The sequence below is a fragment of the Trachypithecus francoisi genome, unplaced genomic scaffold (genome assembly GCF_009764315.1).
Source record: "Trachypithecus francoisi isolate TF-2019V2 unplaced genomic scaffold, Tfra_2.0 Lachesis_group4, whole genome shotgun sequence".
Taxonomy (NCBI): Eukaryota; Metazoa; Chordata; class Mammalia; order Primates; family Cercopithecidae; genus Trachypithecus; species Trachypithecus francoisi.
The window spans coordinates 127,865,005-127,884,399 of NW_022681469.1; the positions used below are offsets into that span (position 1 = coordinate 127,865,005).

Below are 19,395 nucleotides of genomic sequence, written 5' to 3' on the forward strand. Positions count from 1 at the left end.
ACACTAACAACACCAAAACTGAAAATCAAATGAAGAACGCAGTCCCTTTTACAACAACTGCAAACACACACACACACACACACACACACACACGCATGCACCACAAAAAACCACCAACAAAAAAGCTTAGGAATATACTTAACCAATGAGGTGAAAGAGCTCTATAAGGAAAACTGCAAAACACTGCTGGAAGAAACCATAGATGACACAAACAAATGGAAACAAATCCCAAGCTCAAGGATGGGAAGAATCAATATTGTGAAAATGACCATAATGCCCAAAGCTATCTACAGATTCAATGCAATTCCCATCAAAATACTGATATCATTCTTCACAGAACTAGAAAAAACAATCCTGAAATTCTTATGGAACCATAAAAGAGCTCGCATAGCCAAAGCAATACTAGGCAAAAAGAACAAATCTGGAGGCATCACATTACCCAACTTCAAATTGTACTACAAGGCTGTAGTTACCCAAACAGCATGGTAGTGGCATAAAAACGGGCACATAGACCAATGGAACAGGATAGAGAACCCAGAAATAAAGCCAAACTTAGAGCGAACTGATCTTTGGCAAAGCATACAAAACATAAATTGAGTAAAAGACACCCTATTCGATAAATGGGGCTGGGAAGACTGGCAAGCCACATGTAGAAGAATAAAACTGGATCCTCATCTCTCACCATATACAAAAATCAACTCAAGATGGATCAAAGACTTAAATCTAAAACCTGAAACCATAACCAAAAACCACCTGTACCCCCAAAAACTATTGAATTTTTTTGAAAAACTAAAAACAAGAGGCCGGGTGCGGGGCTCACGCCTGTAATCCCAGCACTTTGGGAGGCCAAGGCAGGTGGATCACGAGGTCGGGAGTTTGAGACCAGCCTGGCCAAAATGGCGAAACCCTGTCTCTACTAAAAATACAAAAATTAGCCCGGTGTGATGGCGGGCGCCTGTAATCCCAGCTACTCGGGAGGCTGGGGCAGGAGAATCACTTGAACCCGGGAGGTGGAGTTTGCAGTGAGCCGAGATCATGCCACTGCACTCCAGCCTGGGCAACAGAGTGAGGTTCCATCTCAAAACAACAACAACAATAACAACAATAACAACAAAAAGAAAATGATAAAGAAATACAAGATTGAAGGCTTTAATGTCCCTAAACAAATTACATACTATATTATCATTCTTAATACAGATTTTTGAAATTTATTCATTCACCCTTTTTTTGGTGCTATGTGTTTTTTTAAATGGTGGTAAATATACATAACATAAAATTTACCATTTTAAGCATTTAAAAATGTACAGTTCTGTGGCATTAGGTACATTCATATTGCTGTGCAATCATCACCACTATCTATCTCCAGAACTTTTTCATCTTTACTAAGTAAAACTCTGTATCTCTCAACTCCCTCCCCCAGCCCCTGGAAATCACCATTCACCTTTGGGTCTCTGCAAATCTGACTACTCTAGGAATCTCATCTAAAAAGAATAGTTTGGCCGGGCGCGGTGGCTCAAGCCTGTAATCCCAGCACTTTGGGAGGCCGAGACGGGCGGATCACGAGGTCAGGAGATCGAGACCATCCTGGCTAACATGGTGAAACCCCGTCTCTACTAAAAAAAAAAATACAAAAAACGAGCCGGGCGAGGTGGCGGGCGCCTGTAGTCCCAGCTACTCGGGAGGCTGAGGCAGGAGAATGGCGTGAACCCGGGAGGCGGAGTTTGCAGTGAGCTGAGATCCGGCCACTGCACTCCAGCCTGGGCGACAGAGCGAGACTCCGTCTCAAAAAAAAAAAAAAAAAAAAAAAAAAAAGAATAGTTTTTAGAGTACAGGTGGTTTTTGGTTACATGGATAAGTTCTTTAGTGGTGATTTCTGGGATTTTGGTGCACCTGTCAGCTGAGCAGTATATACTGTACCCAATATATAGCCTTTTATCCCTTACTCCCTCCCAACCATCCCCTCCTGCCAGTCCCCAAAGTCCATGTCATCATTCTTATGCTTTTGCATCTTCATAGCTTAGCTCTCACTTGTAAGTGAGAACATACTATATTTGGTTGTCTATTTCTAAGTCACTTCACTTAGAATAATGGCCTGCTGCTCCATCCAAGTTGCTGCAAAAGACATTATTTCATTCCTTTTTATGGCTGAGTTGTATTCCATGGTGTGTATTCACCACATTTGCTTTATCCACTCATTGGTTGATGGGCACTTAGGTTGGTTTCATATCTTTGCAAATGACATGAATAGACAATTCTCAAAAGAAGATATGCAACAGCCAACAAACACATTAAAAAGTGCTCAACATCACTAATCATCAGGGAGTGCTACTCAGCCATAAAAAGAAACAAATAAGCTATAATGTCTTTTTTTTTTTTTTTTTTTTTTTTTTTTTTTGAGACCGAGTCTTGCTGTGTTGCCCAGGCTGGAGTGCAATGGTCTTGGCTCACTGCAACCTCTACCTCCCGGGTTTAAGTGATTCTCCTGCCTCAGTCTCCTGAGTAGCTGGGATTACAGGTGCCTGCCACCACACCTGGCTAATTTTTGTATTTTTAGTGGAGATGATGTTTCACCATGTTGGCCAGGCTGGTCTTGAACTTCTGACCTCAAGAAATCCATCTGCCTCGGCTTTCCAAAATGCTGGGATTACAGGTGTGAGCCACCAGCCCCAGCCTATAATGTCTTTTCCCATTGATTTTATAAAAAGTAAATTGCTTAAGTTCTGTAATTACCTTAGCTGTCAAGACATTCTGGTGAAATTTGTTCTTTTGGTGAGGGAAGACCCTGGCTACTCTCTTTACCATTTGGACACGTGAAATACCAGTAAAAAGTGTTTTTAGAGAGTCTGAAGAAATATATGTATTCTCTGTTATCCAAACTCTTCCTATCTGAACTCAGAAACTTCATAGATTCAGATAATTTTTTAGATAAATGCCTTGTATCTAATTTGCTATCTAAACTGGTGGAATAAAACTGATTTAGTAATAAACTTTTCACCTCAAAGACCAAATCAATTTAGATAGGGATGAATACTTGTATTGGGTAATGCTAGCTTTTCTGTGTGATGGACTGTTCAAAGGATGAAGATGAAATGGAAAAGCCTGTTTGAATTTAAAGAACTGATGAATCTCACATTCTCTGAGAAGCCACCCCAGAGGTCTGTGCTTTAGCACCCTAGAGTTTCCTGAGGACTCATTGGGTTCGTAGGCCTTGGTGGGGCTGGCTAGAAGGGGGAACAGACCACAGTTACAACTCAGAGGGAAGGGAAGGTTTGCTCTCTGGAAATGGGCTTGTCAGAGCTGAAAGTTGGGATTTCCATGGCCACTAGGTGGCTTCAGTTACCTGCAAAGAAAGGTTCAAACCTTTCTCTGGGGTTGCTTTTGATACTTTAGGAAGATCATTCCATTTTTGCAGTATTTGTTTTCTGAGGGGTAGATGACAGAAGCAACCATAAAACTTAAAGTTTTTGAAGATTATCTAGTCTTACCTTCTCATTTTACAGATAAAGAATATTTAGAAAAACTTGCCCAAATTGGCTGAGCTCTATAGGGGCAGCATCAGAGCTAGAGCTCAAGTCTCCCGAGTCCTAGTCTCGTTCTTTAGCTGTTGAACCAGTGACAACAATCGATTTTTTTTATTCCTCTCAAGCCATACGACAAGGTTGCATGTCACTGACTATACCAGAGTCCTGGAGACGCTGTGTATTGGAATGTTGTGTTTAAGGCAGGTGGTGAAGTGGATGCTGGTGGCCATCTTATGGGCAGAACTGAGCAGTGGTTGTATCTACTCCCAACCTAGTTAAGCTTTTAGATTAATGAAATGACTACCTGCCATGATCCACCGTTGGGAAGTTTTTAACATTTTTGTTCATTCTGAATAAGCCTAGACTCTTACATGCCTTATCTGTTATATACTTTATGTTCTTTTCTTCAGATGAATAGCAACATTTTAAAGTCTCTTTTCTCTCATAATTTTTCTATTTTTGTTTACTTTTAGAGACAAGGTCTTGCTATGTTGCCCAAGCTGGATTCAAACTCCTGGGCTTAAGCAATTCTTTGCCTCATCAAGTAGCTGGGAGTGCAGGCATGTGCCACTGTGCCAATTTATTATTTTTGATTAATATCTAACCTTTAGAACAGAGTAGAAAATACTTTAAAAAAATCAAAAGTTTCTGTAGAAAACCTAACAAAAAAAAGTGAGTCAAACAAATCCATTATGTATCAACTCAAAACAGCTTATGACCATGTTGAATTTTTTTGTTTTTCTGGCAGACTTAGGGAGGAAGCAAATACAGTATTCATCTCATCTTCTTTTTATGACATGTTCACAAAAACTTACAAATTTTAAAAAATGGTGTGCTAGAATTATCCATAATTTGTATATTATGGCTAATTTCTAGAGTAAAATAGACCTCAGGGAGCCTAAGAGAGAAGGAAGAGTGAAAGAACGGGGAGGAAAAAAGATAATGAGAATGAAAACAGTGATAGAGAAAGAGCTAGTAAATGGGACAGTTGGCTACTTCTAGCTAAAAGTGAAGAGAAAGAGAGAACAAACCAGAGAGCCACTTAAGTAGCAGAGCATGTGAAGGAAGCTGTGATGGGAGGACCTGGGAAAGAGGGCAAACGTGAATCCTAAGGGTAGAGAGGGAAAAGGATGAGGAAAGACCAGGGGCCACATTTTTTTTTTTTTTTGCAAGACCTCTGATGGCTTCCCGTATCAACTTTGTTTACTATTCTGTCCCCTTGATTGTCCTGTCTTCACTCCTGTGCCTCATTCCTGGTCTTCATCCAGCGAGCAGCCCAGCTCCATCTCTTGGTCCATTGTACCTCCACAAGTGGTGTTCACATGCTTATTACGCATATGCCAAGTGGTAGCTGGAATGAGGATTAAAACAGTACTTAAAATGCTCTTAGAGCAGGATTTGCTTTGTAGTTAGGTCCCCAAAAGTGGTAGCTATTATAATAATTAAACTTTTTCCCCTGCCTTAGTGGACCTTAACATTGGGAGTACTTCTGTAAATACAAATCATGTTTGAAACCTTTGAATTGAGTCTTTGAAGTAAAACTTTAGAAATAGATATATAGTTATTTTCTTAATGGTGTGTTGATGCTGAATTGAGTAAAAATGTAGTTGGTCAAGACTAACTCTACTGAAATTTAAAATTATGTCTCATTTTCTCTTCCTTATTGTAGTGATTTAAAGGGAGTGATAGTCACTCTGAGTGATGATGGTCACTTGCAGTGTTCATACCTGGGGACAGATCCTTCTCTGTTCCAAGCTCCAAATGTTGAATCTCGAGAACTAAACTATGATGAACTTGATGTAGAAATGAAGGAACTTCAGAAGATCATTAAAGATGTTAACAAATCACAAGGTATCTCATTTGCAGCTTTTTATTATTTTAGTATTCATTGTGAAATTCACATTATCTTGTAGGTAGATATTATTATGTATATTTGTTAATTTTCTCCTCTAGGCTTAATTAAAGTCATATTTGTAAAAACAATATTGCTCTTTAGCACACAAGATCTTTATGTTTCCTTTGTATGTTATAGCTTCTGAAAACATATTTTAGTTAAGAAAATGCTTTTGTTGTTAATGTTTCATGGACAGCACTATCTAGTTTTTTTCTTTACATGCTAAGAAAGGAAGAAGTACTTCTTTGAGTGGTGGCTTTAGGCCTTGAGAAGAGCATTAAAATTTAGAGTGGTCATTTATTAACTCTAATATTCCTGAAACAACTTTAGTTCTTCTTTTAAAAGAAAGCAAAGCACTTGAGCTACCGTTTGTTACTAAAAATGTAGTCATTTGCAGCTTAGTGACGTAATTTATGTTTGTAGTTAATTAACCATCCAAATGGTGTGTAGCTTGCAGTATGCTGATTTCTAATGACTCAGAGGCTGATGATATTTTCAGTTCCTGAGTTTTGAATAACTCAATATTATCTTACTTTGGGACTCACAAGGGTATAATTTTTTTTGTAAATTAAAAGGAGAAACAAAACACCAATCCTGCAGTTTGAGTTGGACATGTGAAAAGCATTACTTCAAGTTCCCTTTTCAGGGTCAGGTAAAAGCATTTTTTTAATAGGAAAAAATATGGACTATTTTCACATAAAAGAAATGTTAAAACAAGTAGGAATAATAAAAGAAGCAGAGCATCAAAAGCCAACCAAAACAACAGAGCCAATCTTAATCCTGATCCAGTCATTTTACTAGATATATGTACTTTTGAGTCTATGTTACCAACGTTGTATTCCTCTGGTCCTGAGGAATTGAGATAGTATATTTTAAAAATACAAATATTAAAATAAAGTTATTATGCTTTGGTTTCACACATTCTTTTAGAAAGTTTTGAGAGTCAACCAGTGAAGTTCAGGTCTTTCAAGTACCTACAATTACTTAAAAACCTATTTGTTGTCAGTGCCGCCATGTCAAATAGAGAGTGGTTAAAACTGAATGTGTCATATTGCAGTATACAATTTTTTTTTCAATTTTTGTTACTAGCAATTTTGGGATTAATAGAATTACAAGTCTTGTTTTGTTATTTAAAAATATAGTTGGGGAAGAGTGGCATAGGCATGAAACATGAAATTTCCAGACTTCATTAAATAATATGGCTTTCATTTCAAATTTTGTCCTGAGATTTTGCCCTTTCCACAGTAATGTGCCAATAATATTTTGATTAACATTAATTGAATATGAAATTTCTCAGAAAATCCCTTACAGCTAAAAGTTATTTCTTGGTGGTTATAGTGATGACTTTGGGTGAGAAAGTTTAGGCTGTTTTACTTGTCATTACCTTGATCCTTCGGTATGTCTTAAAATAACTGCTAATTAAGTTAGGGATACACCCACAGACTTAGGTGCAAAGTGCATGATTTACATAACCTTAATTTTTAATTAATGTTTGAAGTTCCTTGCTCCTTCGACGCCACCATCATTTCGTTTTATTTCTGGGAAAGAAACAAAGGGAAACTTTTTAAACTGAGAGGTATTTAAAACATTTTATTTCTAGATATGGAAAAAAATTTAGTATCTTGTACCCTTATAAAACCATGGTATGTTTGTTTATTAAAATACCTGTAATTATATAAAAGCACAAAATTGTTTTATTACAGTTTTAGCTTCTCTTTATTATGAGAAGTTAAAACGCTGAACTTTTTGATGACCCCATTATTCATTTTAATGTCACTTATTTTAGTATGGAGGCTTTAACTTACAAAAAATGTTCATAGTCTTGTGGGTTGTGTTCAGTATTTAAAGCTTTTAAAAGTGTTTTCAAAGGAAGAGTTGCAGCAAAATTTAAAGTCAGTTTAAATAGTACATTTTGTTGTACACATGGTGTATATTATCTACTGTAATAAAAGTGTTTTTGAAGCTGGTTTTATGTGTATAAGTTATAAGAGGAATGTATGTTGTAAGCATGAAATCATAGTAATAATTTCTATATGGCTCATGGATTCTGAAGCTTTTCATACGCAACTCATTAATGTGAATCCTGCCTAGTATTTTTGTTACTAGTGGTCAGCAACATCTACTGGTAGGAACTTTCAAAGACAGAATTTTATTTATGATTTAGATAGTTGATCATGTTGTCTGCCTGGCGTGAGTATGAAGAACTGGGTGCAACATTGAGACAGGTGTCCATACAGCTGTGTCTTCTGAAAGGGACAGATAGCAGTAAGACGTGGGGATAGAAACGAAAGTCTGCACCCCATTTGAAATGTCCGGGATAACTAAGCTGGTGATACCACTGAGTAGTAGCATCATTTGTGTTTTGTGACATTGTTCATTTAGGATTCTGTCTGGCTACATGTCACAAGATACCCAAGTAAGATAGAGGTTTCTTTCTTTTTCTTGCAAAAGAAGCCCAGTGATGGGCAGTCCAGGGTTGGCTTGGCAGTTCCACAGTCATCAGGGACTCTTGATTCCTTCTATCTTGGGGCCATATATTGGTCCAGCATGGCTTTTGGAACTCCTGCCCTCACATCTGTTGCTGAGTCAGCCCCCTGAAGGAGCTTTCTTGGAAGCCACACCCTGAATAGCTCCTATTTACATCTCACCAGCCACTCCAAGCTGCAAAACTGGCTGGGAAATTACATGACTTAGCTGAGTACTTTGTTGCTTAGCATAAAGTTGGGCTTTAAGTAAAGAAGAATTGAAGAATGGTTATTGGGATGGGCAATGAATAGCCATTTGTACTCTCATTAAGTTATGGAAATTCCCATTCCAAATTGTGCAGTTTGGTGGGAATGCCTGATAGCAGTTGTGGGCATGCCGTTCCTTTTTTTGTGAGACAGCTGATTTGTATTTTCAGTCAGCCATCCTCGGAGTGTGGGAGATGTTTCCTCTCAGGGTCACAGGGTGATCTCAGCAATTCTAGGTGTTACGTGCAGATATGATTTCTAGGGAAGAATCATCAGGCTATTTCTCCTGAGTCTCTCCTCTTATTAGGGAGGAATAGCTTTCCCAGAAACATGTGCCAGCTCTCTCCACTCCCAACTTCCCTTACCTTCCATCTGCCAGGATTAAGTCCCATGTTCTTGCCTAAAACAACAAATGGTCAGTGGAAGAAAATCACCATGATTGGATTTGACCCTGGAGCCTGGGACGGGTGACTTTCTCTGAGATGAAGGTGAATAGCTCCACAAAATTAGGGCTCCAATAAACAGAGGGAGGAGGGAAGAATGCATGTTAAGCAGGCAGCCAATAGTTTGAGATATATATTGTGTATATATATATAAAAATATATAATTAAAATTTTTTTTGTTTAAGATCTTTGTTGTTGATACTATGAATAAGTATCTCATTATACAATATAACATGTTAAAATTATGAAAATAACATATATATGGTAAAAACAATTCAGTACTAGAAGGATAAATAATGAAAGGTGAATCTTTGTTCAACCCAAGATCCTAGTTCCACTCCTTAAAGGCAATCCTTATCAAGAGTTTTTGTGTATTCTTCTAGAAAATATTCATGTTTATGTAATTGTTTTGACACAAATATGTGCATTTTAGATACATTGTACTTCATCTTGCCTTTTACAAATTAGTAGACGTATTTTGGAGTTTTTAAAATATCAGCATGTAAAGATGGGCAACGCTCTTATTTATGACTTTGGGACACTGCATAGTACAGATATACCATGATTTATTTAACAATTAGCCTGTTAATAGATATATAGATATTTAGGTTGTTTTCATTTCTGAAAAAATAACTACTATCATTAGAGACCTCCTTGGGCATGGTTATGGTTATTAGATACATTCTTGGGAGTAGAATTAAGTCACAGGATATGTACATTTTACACTTTGATAGTTCTAGCCAACTTACCTTCAAAAGGGCTGTACTGATCTGGGCTTCCACTTGTAGTTAAAGAGAGGGCATTGAAATTCCTAATGCTGGTCAGTCAATGGCTCACGTCTTAGCTAATATCTTCAGAAAAAGACAATTTTTTTTACCATATTATAGAGGGAAAGAATTAGCATCAAGCTTCTAATACTGTAATGCATTAGTTTTTTCAATTCGTGAGTATGTTTATGGGGTTGTTTTTTATATGTGCTATAGACATACCTTTAAAGAAAAACTATATACAGAAGGTTTTACTTTATGATTAAATACTTTTTCTTTTTTTAAATCACAGGTGTTTGGCCCATGACTGAGAAAGAAGATGACTTGAACATTTCTGTCGTGGTTTCTCCTAACTTTGATTCAGTTTCTGTAGGTATACTTGCAGATTTTTTTTTTTTTTTTTTTTTTTTTTTTTTTTTTTTTTTTTTTTTTTAGTAGAGACGGGGTTTCACCGTGTTAGCCAGGATGGTCTTGATCTCCTGACTTGTGATCCGCCCGTCTCGGCCTCCCAAAGTGCTGGGATTACAGGCTTGAGCCACCGCGCCCGGCCTACTTGCAGATTTTAAAGGGGTTTATAATAGTGGTAAACTCTGATGAATTAGGACCAAAACGTGTTGGTTTAAAGTTTGGTCCTCCAAGTAGACACTTCAGGGAGGATAACAATTGTAGGCCTTGTTACTTTCTTTTTTTTTTTTTTTTTTTTGAGACTGAGGACCAAAACGTGTTGGTTTAAAGTTTGGTCCTCCAAGTAGACACTTCAGGGAGGATAACAAATTGTAGGCCTTGTTACTTTCTTTCTTTTTTTTTTTTTTTTGAGACTGAGTCTCTCTCTGTCACCCAGGCTGGAGTGCAGTGGCCGAATCTCAGCTCACTGCAAGCTCTGCCTCCCAGGTTTACGCCATTCTCCTGCCTCAGCCTCCCGAGTAGCTGGGACTACAGGCGCCCGCCACCTCACCCGGCTAGTTTTTTGTATTTTTAGTAGAGACGGGGTTTCACCGTGTTCACCAGGATGTTCTCGATCTCCTGACCTCGTGATCCGCCGGTCTTGGCCTCCCAAAGTGCTGGGATTACAGGCTTGAGCCACCGTGCCCGGCCGGCCTTGTTACTTTCTAGATAAAGACATCAGTAGCCCCTTAGTGCCAGCAAGGAGCTCCTTGGGCAGGATTTCTGTTTTAAAAAGAAGTGGAGTTGTGGGGGAAGAGAGAGCAGTAGAAGGGCTTCTTGCCCTAGTTCGAATCCTACTTAAAAAAATTTTTTTTCAAACTTTCATAGTACCATAGCATTGACATAATACTAATGTAGCTGAATAATACTGACCGTACTACCAGACTTTTGTTGGAGATTCAATGAGATAAGGTTTGTGAGTGGCCTAGCTCAAGGTTTGATGATTTCTAGTCTTTAATACATTATGGTGGTGGTGGTGGTAGGATAGCTTAAGAGTATACAGTTGGTCCAATACTTACTTTTCCCCCTATTTCTATCTGTGTGACACAAGACAAGGTACTTAATTTTCTTAGTCTCAATTTTCTCATCTGCAAAATGGGAATAAATAATAGAATCTACTTTGTTGAATGTTATGATAATTGTTATGATTGTCATCATCAAATTACGTTTTACTTCTTTCAACATTATAATAATCAACATCGTCATAATCATTATCATTATCACAACCATCTATGTCCATGAGTTGTCTTGTTCACTGCTGTATCCTTAGTGCTTGCCAAATAATGAGTGCTCAATATACATTTGCTCTATGAATGACTGAATTAATACAACTGAGAAACAGAAAGGATGAAAGGAGGACTATTCTTGATTATATTACTTCATCTCCTCACTTAGTTTTCTATAAGCACTTGTTAGGATGTGATTGATTATGTCTCACTGACTGCAGTTTATCTGTGTTCTACCAACAGATGATCAATTTAGGAAAGTGGTTGAATTCACTCATTTTACCATATTTGAAGTTTATATCATATACTTCTACTTGGGAAATGTCTTCATTATTTAGGTATCAGAGCATACTTTAAAACATATATCATGAGTGTCAAAAGATTAATTTTAGTATAAACAGCCAATCCAATTTGTGATGAAAATCACATTAGCATTGGATAGTATAGTAAATTGGGTACACAAAAAAGTAGGACTATATATGAAAGAAACATTCACTCAGCTGAGTCACATAGTAGAGGCACTGTTTTAAACACTGGCCATTCAGCACACACCATTTTTCATTCTACCTGAAGGGTGTAGTCTAAGTGGAACATTTCTGCTTAGTTAGCTGACACATGTACACGTATTTTCTTGCTCTGGAAATGACTTTTTTTTTTTTCCTTTGGGCAACTTATATACGTTTTTATAGGTTCTCTTCAACATAGGCTGTTTGGAATGAGGAATTCCCTTTCTGTTTTTTAGGAACTTTGAGTCTTTGTAGGAAAATGCCTTATGTAGTAGCACTATGTTATAATGTATATTTCCCTGTTGGTAACCCTGAATGCTATTTCCTGTTAAGTAGGTGTCTCTTTCCAGCTTCATTTTCCCTGTGTTACTATTTTTTCTTTCTTAAGAGATTTCTTGAGAGTATCATATTCATCTCATTGGAAAACATTAGCCCTACAATTTATGTGGCTTTGGTGCCATGACGTCTTCTTATAGCCATTTCTTTCTTGCTATAGTTTTATGTTCCCAAAGGACTGCTGTCCTTGAAGTGTCTAGGTGTTTAGTCATGGATTGAAATGAGCAGGAAACAGGAGATGTTGATTTCTTTTCTAGATCTGTGGATAGCTAAATGTAAAATATTTCCTGGATTTTAGGTATTATTAGAGCACAAAGCCTAGATTAATAGTTTACTTTGAATCGTTATTATGAAAACACATCTCAAAAAAAGTAATATAATTTATATTAGAATGGAGTCTTTCTTAGAGGAGATAAGCATTGCTGTCCCATCTTCCTGATTGAGAAGCTGGATCATAGTTTAAATATGATTTCCTGTGGAGCCATAAGTAGAACATGGATTTCTCAATTTTGAATTCTACCGATGCCCATTACATCATAGGATCCCCATTGCTTAGAAGTGGCTTAGTTTTTCCTAGTTAAAAATACTTCAAGTAAAAAAGCACAATGGCTCATATTCATTGGTTGGATAGAGACATAATTTTTATTGGTCCCCAAGAATTCATATGGATATTATTAGAAAATATGTCACCCCTTAGTATTATTCTATCATAGAGCATTTTCCCCTACCAATGTATCACTTTAAAAAATAAGTTATAAGTGATAAGGGAAGTGTTTTATGTATTATATTATACTATGTATTATTTAAGAGGAGGGAGCAGGTAACGCAAGCTGACACTCAAAAAATGCCTATTGAATTAGTTTATGATATGCACTGGTTTAAAAAAAGGTCCCCTTCCCTCCCCTCCCCTCCCCCCGCTTTTTTTTGAGACAGAGTCTCGCTCTGTGCCCAGGCTGGAGTGAAGTGGCGCAATCTTGGCTCACTGCAATCTCTGCCTCCTGGGTTCAAGCAATTCTCCTGTCTCAGCCTCCCAAGTAGCTGGGATTACAGGTGCCTGCCACCACGCCCAGCTAATTTTTGTACTTTTAGTAGAGACGAGGTTTCATCATGTTGGCCAGGCTGGTCTTGAACTCCTGACCTCAGGTGATCCACCCACCTCAGCCTCCCAGAGTACTAGGATTACAGGCATGAGCCACCATGCATGGCCCACTTTTATTTTATGGGTATAAGGCCACTCAATCTTTATATCATTAGTTACATGTCTTAGATACATGTTATTAATCAGAATGACACATACCTTATGCAGGGTGAAAATACAGGGACCTGAAAGAATGGCATAATATTTTTCTGGGACGTAAAGGGAGGTCTTCTTCTATGCAATATAAATAACAAGTTAATATAATTAATACTTTCAATATTTAAGTAAATTTGGGAATCGAGTGGTTTGATAAAATGTGTGACCTTTTCTTTCCCTTTTAGGGGATGAGTTTTTAAATATTAGCTTATGACTTTCTGGACGAAGGCATCAAAAAAGCCAGATTGTCTCTTTTAGTCTGTCATTAGAGTAATAAATCTTTTATAGTTCCCTATTTCGATAGTAGGAAATATACATTGCACCCTTTGTGTTCACTCACTGCTGTGTAATACTGAAATCATTCTTTATTGCCTTCTCAATTCTGTGTTTACAGCAAGCGACTGATGTTGAGATGGGAACTGACCTTGTCCCTTCTGTCACAGTGAAGGTATTGTACCAGATTTTAGACTGTAATGTGCAAACAATATGATTCATTTAATCACACCTGTCACTTGTAAGTAGCTTACAGAAATATAAAATAAACACTTGGCATTTGTAGATTTTTCCCCAGCCTTGAGTAGTGAATAGAAAACCTTTACTGTTACTTGCAAATATAAAACTGATCATTGCATTTATAGCAATATGTATATAATATAAATAATTATTATGAGGTACTCGTACTATTATTTAAATGTGTAGCATGATCCAGGCTTTTTTCTTTGGAAATAAAGTTAACATTTTAAATCTGCTAAAGGAATTGTATCATCACCATTCGTAATAGACCAATCAAGTAGCATCATATATAGTATACTGTGAATTGATATTGGAGAAGCACGGGGATGCTAATATCTTTCTTCTACCTATGATTATGTGTGTGTTTGAAAAGAATTTCCAGCCATCTCTCTGCCATAACTTTAAGTGGATGTATTTACAGCAAGAAAATATTCAATGAAGATGCCACAAAGTTAGAGTTGTAACAAATTGATAGTCCTGGCAAATAGAATATTAAGGATGTGGTTGTGGTTAAGATTTTTAGTCCTGTCATTGTAGAATTTTAGAACTAGAACTTAAATGTAGAACCTTCTTAAAGCATTTATATTAAAATATGGTAATCATTCAGCACATTATTAAGCTGAAAATATTTATCACTGCCCAGACCTCGGAAGCAAGGAAAGGTTGTGGATTTTGGCAATTCACTTAGTCAAAACTTGGATGGGGCTTTATATTTTCTTAGATTATGGGTTGCTGTCCTTGGAGGAGCTTGACAGGGCACCAAGCTTTACCAATTGTGTTCGCTTACACTGGAACCAGCGGGTGGCCCAAATGTGGAGATCTTTGGTCGAACTTGAAGGGAGCTGAATCTTACAAGTTTCCTAAGCTAAGTTTTTTGGATTCTTGCCACTGGAAACAAGGGTGGTCTTTCCCCAACCTCCTTTCCCCCAGTCCAATGAAAGGCTCTATCTCATTAATACTTCTGAATCTGTAAAGGCATTAGTGGCTAGAAATCAAACACTTAAGAAAAAGAAATAACTGTCGAGTTCCAGGAATGATTTGTACTTTCGTATAGGGACACCTCTTATATCTATCACTGATAATGTTCAGACACATACATGTAATAATTTAGGAGTGCACTGTTAATTGCGATAAGAGATCTTGTGCCTTAACTAGAAAACATTGGTCATGCTAATTGTACCCCCAGCCAACCAGGAGTTAGCACCATAAGTAAACATACCTTTCCTTCCCATGCAGTTCTTCAGCTTTCATGTGTAGTAGCCACTTTAAAATGATGGCATGACATTACTGGCAAATTCTCCTTCATTCGTGGAACTTACTATATTTGAGAATACTTAAGTCACAACTGTCTTTCTCAGTGCCATTATAAAAGTAAGAGAAAGAATGCAACAGGCAAGGGTTGCAGAAAATTGGCGGGACTCACACAGTGGACACAATGACTTCCTGATCCTGTCTGACAGTTTCTATACAAATTTCTACTATAAATCTCTCCTTATGACCTTTTATAACAACAGCAGCCAAGATATATAACTATGCAAGTTTCCATCATAATAAATCCTGTTAATTGAGAAAATTTTTCCATGCGTTCCAAGTGAATGAAGATGTGGCTACCTTGAGTATGTGTGCATAATGCGTGACCATCTATTCCAGGCAACTAGGCAGAGTGGTTGTTCATACCTGGCCTTTGGCATCATATTTATATATCTAGTATAAAAATTTGGTATTATATTTCCTAAGGGTTATATTTCATAAGAGGCAGAAAATAGCATGGAAAATTCTTGTATCAATGTTTTCTCCTTAATATTCTATAATTATTTTCCTGTTAAAATGTAAGACTTACGATCTAGCCAAGTCTTTAACTCTTTTTTGGCTCAAACACAACTATTCTTTGTTACTGTTGTTATTTTCGTTACCTAACTCCTCGATTTGTATTTTGAAAGGGCCTAGCCCATTGTTGGGGCTCAATAAATATCTGCATGAGAGCTATCATGATTGTGCATCTAAACCAAATGCAAACCCTACTTGTTACAATGTAAAATTCTGTGATTATTGTCTAAGTAGACATCATTGTGCCAGGAAAAGTCAGACTGCTTTTTTTCAAATGACTTATTACTACTTAAAGGAATTTTCATTTTTACTTAAAACTGAGCTATCATTAGACTTTCCTGGTCACTATTTTCAATTCTCTAGTTGGATTGATGGCTTTGCACATGTTAATTTACCTTCTCTGAACCTCTATTTTTTAAATGTAAAATAGGGATACTTTTTCATTTGCCGAGTTATTTTGAGTCTTAACCACAGTTGGTTAAAGGCATGAGCTCTGGATTATGGCAGATAGCAGTTAAATTGTGGTTCTTCCACTTACAATCAAAGTGGCCTTGGGCAAATTACTTAGCATCTCTGAGCCACAATCTTTTGTAAAATGGTTTATGATGGTACTTGTCAAACATTTTTATAAAGAGTAAATTAAATAATGGAACATAAATAATTTGTTAGCATGGTTCCATGAATATAGAAAACTGCTAATGTTTTTTATCATTAATATTATTAATTTTATTTTAAAATATATGTGCAGACTAGTATTATATTATTGTAATAGTAGAATATTTAAATTATGTCCTGTTTGTTTAATGGACTAGCTAGTTGAAAGAAAGTTGTTTGTAGCACTTGGATGGTGTCTTCTTGCCATAATAACCATCAGGGTTTTACTAAAAAGATGTTATGTTTACAATGGCCAGACATCATCAAGGAAGTCTAGTTTGTGGCATGATGATTCCCTATGTATTCCCAGGATTTACGAAGTAAAAATTGAGGATTCATTGTTCATCGTGTTTATCATATTTAATTGCATCAATAGTTGTCTTAAGAATTTTCCTTTGCAAGTCAAAATTTTTATGTTTTTAACTTATTTTTAAGTTGTGCAGAATACTCACATCACTTAAAATTAATACATTTACTGAATCTAATTATATGTACATAATGTTTGTGGGGCAATTGTATATTCTTGTATATATAAAAATATTACATATATTTAATCAAGGAAGAGGTGATACCTGCTTTTTATTGAAAAGAAACTTCAAAACTACTTTTCTTAACAATAAGAATGGTCCTTGAATTATGTTAGTTAATGTATGTATCTGTCTCATATAACAAAGCCTAGTAACTAGACTGAACTGCTGTATAGAAAAGGTGCCATATAGAATGGTGATTTATTTATTTAATTTTTTTCTCATGACATATAAGTCATCATGATAGAACATTTTAAAATAGCTTTATTTAGATATTAGTTAGATACTATATTATTCACTTATTTAAAGTTACAATCCAATGATTTTTAGTATAGTGTATTTACAGAATTTTGCAGCTATCACAATTTAATTTTAGAAAGTTTTATCCCCCCAAAAGAAAGGCCATACCTATTAGCTGCCATTCCCCATCTCTCTCATCCCTAAGCAGCTCCTAATCTGTTTTATTTCTCTATAGATTGCCTATTCTATACTTTTCGTATAAATGGATCCTACAATATGTGGTTCTTTGTGACTAGATTTTTTCACTTAGCATCATGTTTTCAAGGTTCACCCATGTTGTGGTATATAAATGAAATAATGCACTTAACATTTGTTATCATGGTTTCATGAATATAAAAAACTGCTAATGGTTTTTATCATTAATATTATTCATAATGTATTTCATTTCTTTTATTGCTGAATTATATTTCATTGTATGAATATATCACATTTTGTTTATTCATTCATCGTGATGGGAATTTGGGTTATTTCTGCTTTTTGGCTATTAGCATATTGTTGCTGTGAACGTTTATGTATAAGATTTTGGGTGGACATATGTTTTCATTTCCCTTGGTACAGAATTGTGAAGTTATATGTCAAATTTATGTTTAACCTTTGAAGAAACTGCCAAACTTTTTTTAGAGTAGCTGTACCAATTTACATTTTCACTGGCAATGTATGAGGGTTCCGGTTTCTCCACATCATTGCTGTGTTGTTGTCTGTCCTTTTCGTTATAGCCATTTTGTTGGGTACATAGTAGTATCTCATTGTGGTTTTTAGTTTGTATCTCCTTCAAAACTGAAGATATTGAGCATCTTTGCATGTACATGTTGCTAATCTTTATTCTTTTGAGTAAAGTCTGTTTAACTTTTTTTGCACAGTTTCTACTTGATAGAGTATTTTAATCTATTACTTACTGTATTATGTTTTGTGACTACTCATTTTTTCCTCAGATAATATTTTCTAATTATTTGCTAGCTATTTTTAAGTAGTTTTGAATAAAATGTAATTTTTTATTGATCACAATTTCTTTCCTTAGGTCACACTGCAGAATAGAGTGATATTGCAAAAAGCCAAATTATCAGTGTATGTGCAACCACCATTAGAATTGACTTGTGATCAGTTCACCTTTGAATTTATGAGTAAGTAAGTTTTTTGTTTTGGCTGAAAGTCTACCATGGTGTGAATGTAAAAGAAAATACTAGTTTGTTCATTTAATGGCTATTATTTCATGTCTGAATGGTAAGATTGGGATCATCCCATAATCAATGATTGTGTTGTTTTGCTTATATTTTCCCTCTTAGCATCAGCATGAACATTCAGTCAATGATTGTTGGGACAAATTAATCTTTTAGGATTACAGATTTCTAGGTGCTTTTCTGAACTTGTTGTACCTATACTTGTTTTTTATTTATTTATTTATTTTTGAGACAGGGTCTCATTCTCATTGGCCCAGGCTGGAGTGCAGTGGCACGATCATGGCTTACTGCAGCCTTAACTTCCCGGGTTCAAGTGATCCTCTCACCTCAGCCTCCTGAATAGCTGGGACTATAGGAAAACACCACCTGGCTAATTTTTTGTATTTTTAGTAGAGACGGGGTTTCGCCATGTTATCCAGGCTGGTCTTGAACTCCTGGGCTCAAGCAATCTGCCTATCTCGGCCTCCCAGAGTACTAAGATTACAAGCGTGAGCCACCACTCCTGGTCTGTTTTTAAATACTAAAATTTAGAAGGCTTTCTTTATTAGTGTTTCTTTATTGATATATTTATTGAATCAGTAATGTTTGAAGAACTAATGTGGACTTTGGAGTTTGGCCTGAGTTTGAATTCAGCTCTAACACTCACTTGATGTGTAACCTTAGGCAAAAACTACATTGGTAATCACTTGGAGCCTCATTTATTTTAATCTGCAAAAAGGGGTAATGATATTTGTCTTACAAGGTTGTTTTGAGGATTTAATTAAAAAGTAAATCTATACAAGATATTCATAATAATGCTTAAAATAGTAGACATGTCATTAATGGCAACTCTTAGTAAGTGTTCTTTGTGTGGAATCTCTTACTCCCAACCATTTACATCCAAATTGTCATTAGTCCTGTTAACATAATCTGAATTACCTTTCAAGTCTTTTTTCTTTTTTTTTGGTTTACTATAGCTTTTCTACTAAGGCTTCTATCTCTTATTCATGAAGTCAAGAACGTATCTTTCTTTATTTGCCTCCATATAACCAACTCCTAGCTGAGTGCCTGCCATTAGTAGGAATTCAACAAATCTTTGTAGAATGAATGAATAAATGATTGAGTGAAGTAACTTCATAGGTGATACCCAGCCATTTAACTTTGCATTTCTGATTTTGTGCAACACTTCCAATTTGTCTTTCTAAAACACATTCTGAGTCACTTACTTTTTCCAGTTAAAAATCTCTTATGGCT

At 36.2% G+C, this 19,395-nt stretch overlaps 1 protein-coding gene across 9 annotated transcripts in view; it reads left to right on the plus strand.

The window, feature by feature from the left end:
* Positions 1 to 19,395, plus strand: part of BBS9 (Bardet-Biedl syndrome 9) — a 602,892-nt gene that overhangs the window by 218,316 nt on the left and 365,181 nt on the right. For all 9 annotated transcript variants that reach the window (XM_033193464.1, XM_033193468.1, XM_033193466.1 and 6 more), the window contains 4 exons: positions 5,191 to 5,372; positions 9,650 to 9,726; positions 13,558 to 13,611; positions 18,003 to 18,105. In XM_033193464.1, coding sequence (XP_033049355.1) covers positions 5,191 to 5,372; positions 9,650 to 9,726; positions 13,558 to 13,611; positions 18,003 to 18,105 — 416 coding nt within the window. The remainder of the gene's footprint in view (positions 1 to 5,190; positions 5,373 to 9,649; positions 9,727 to 13,557; positions 13,612 to 18,002; positions 18,106 to 19,395) is intronic.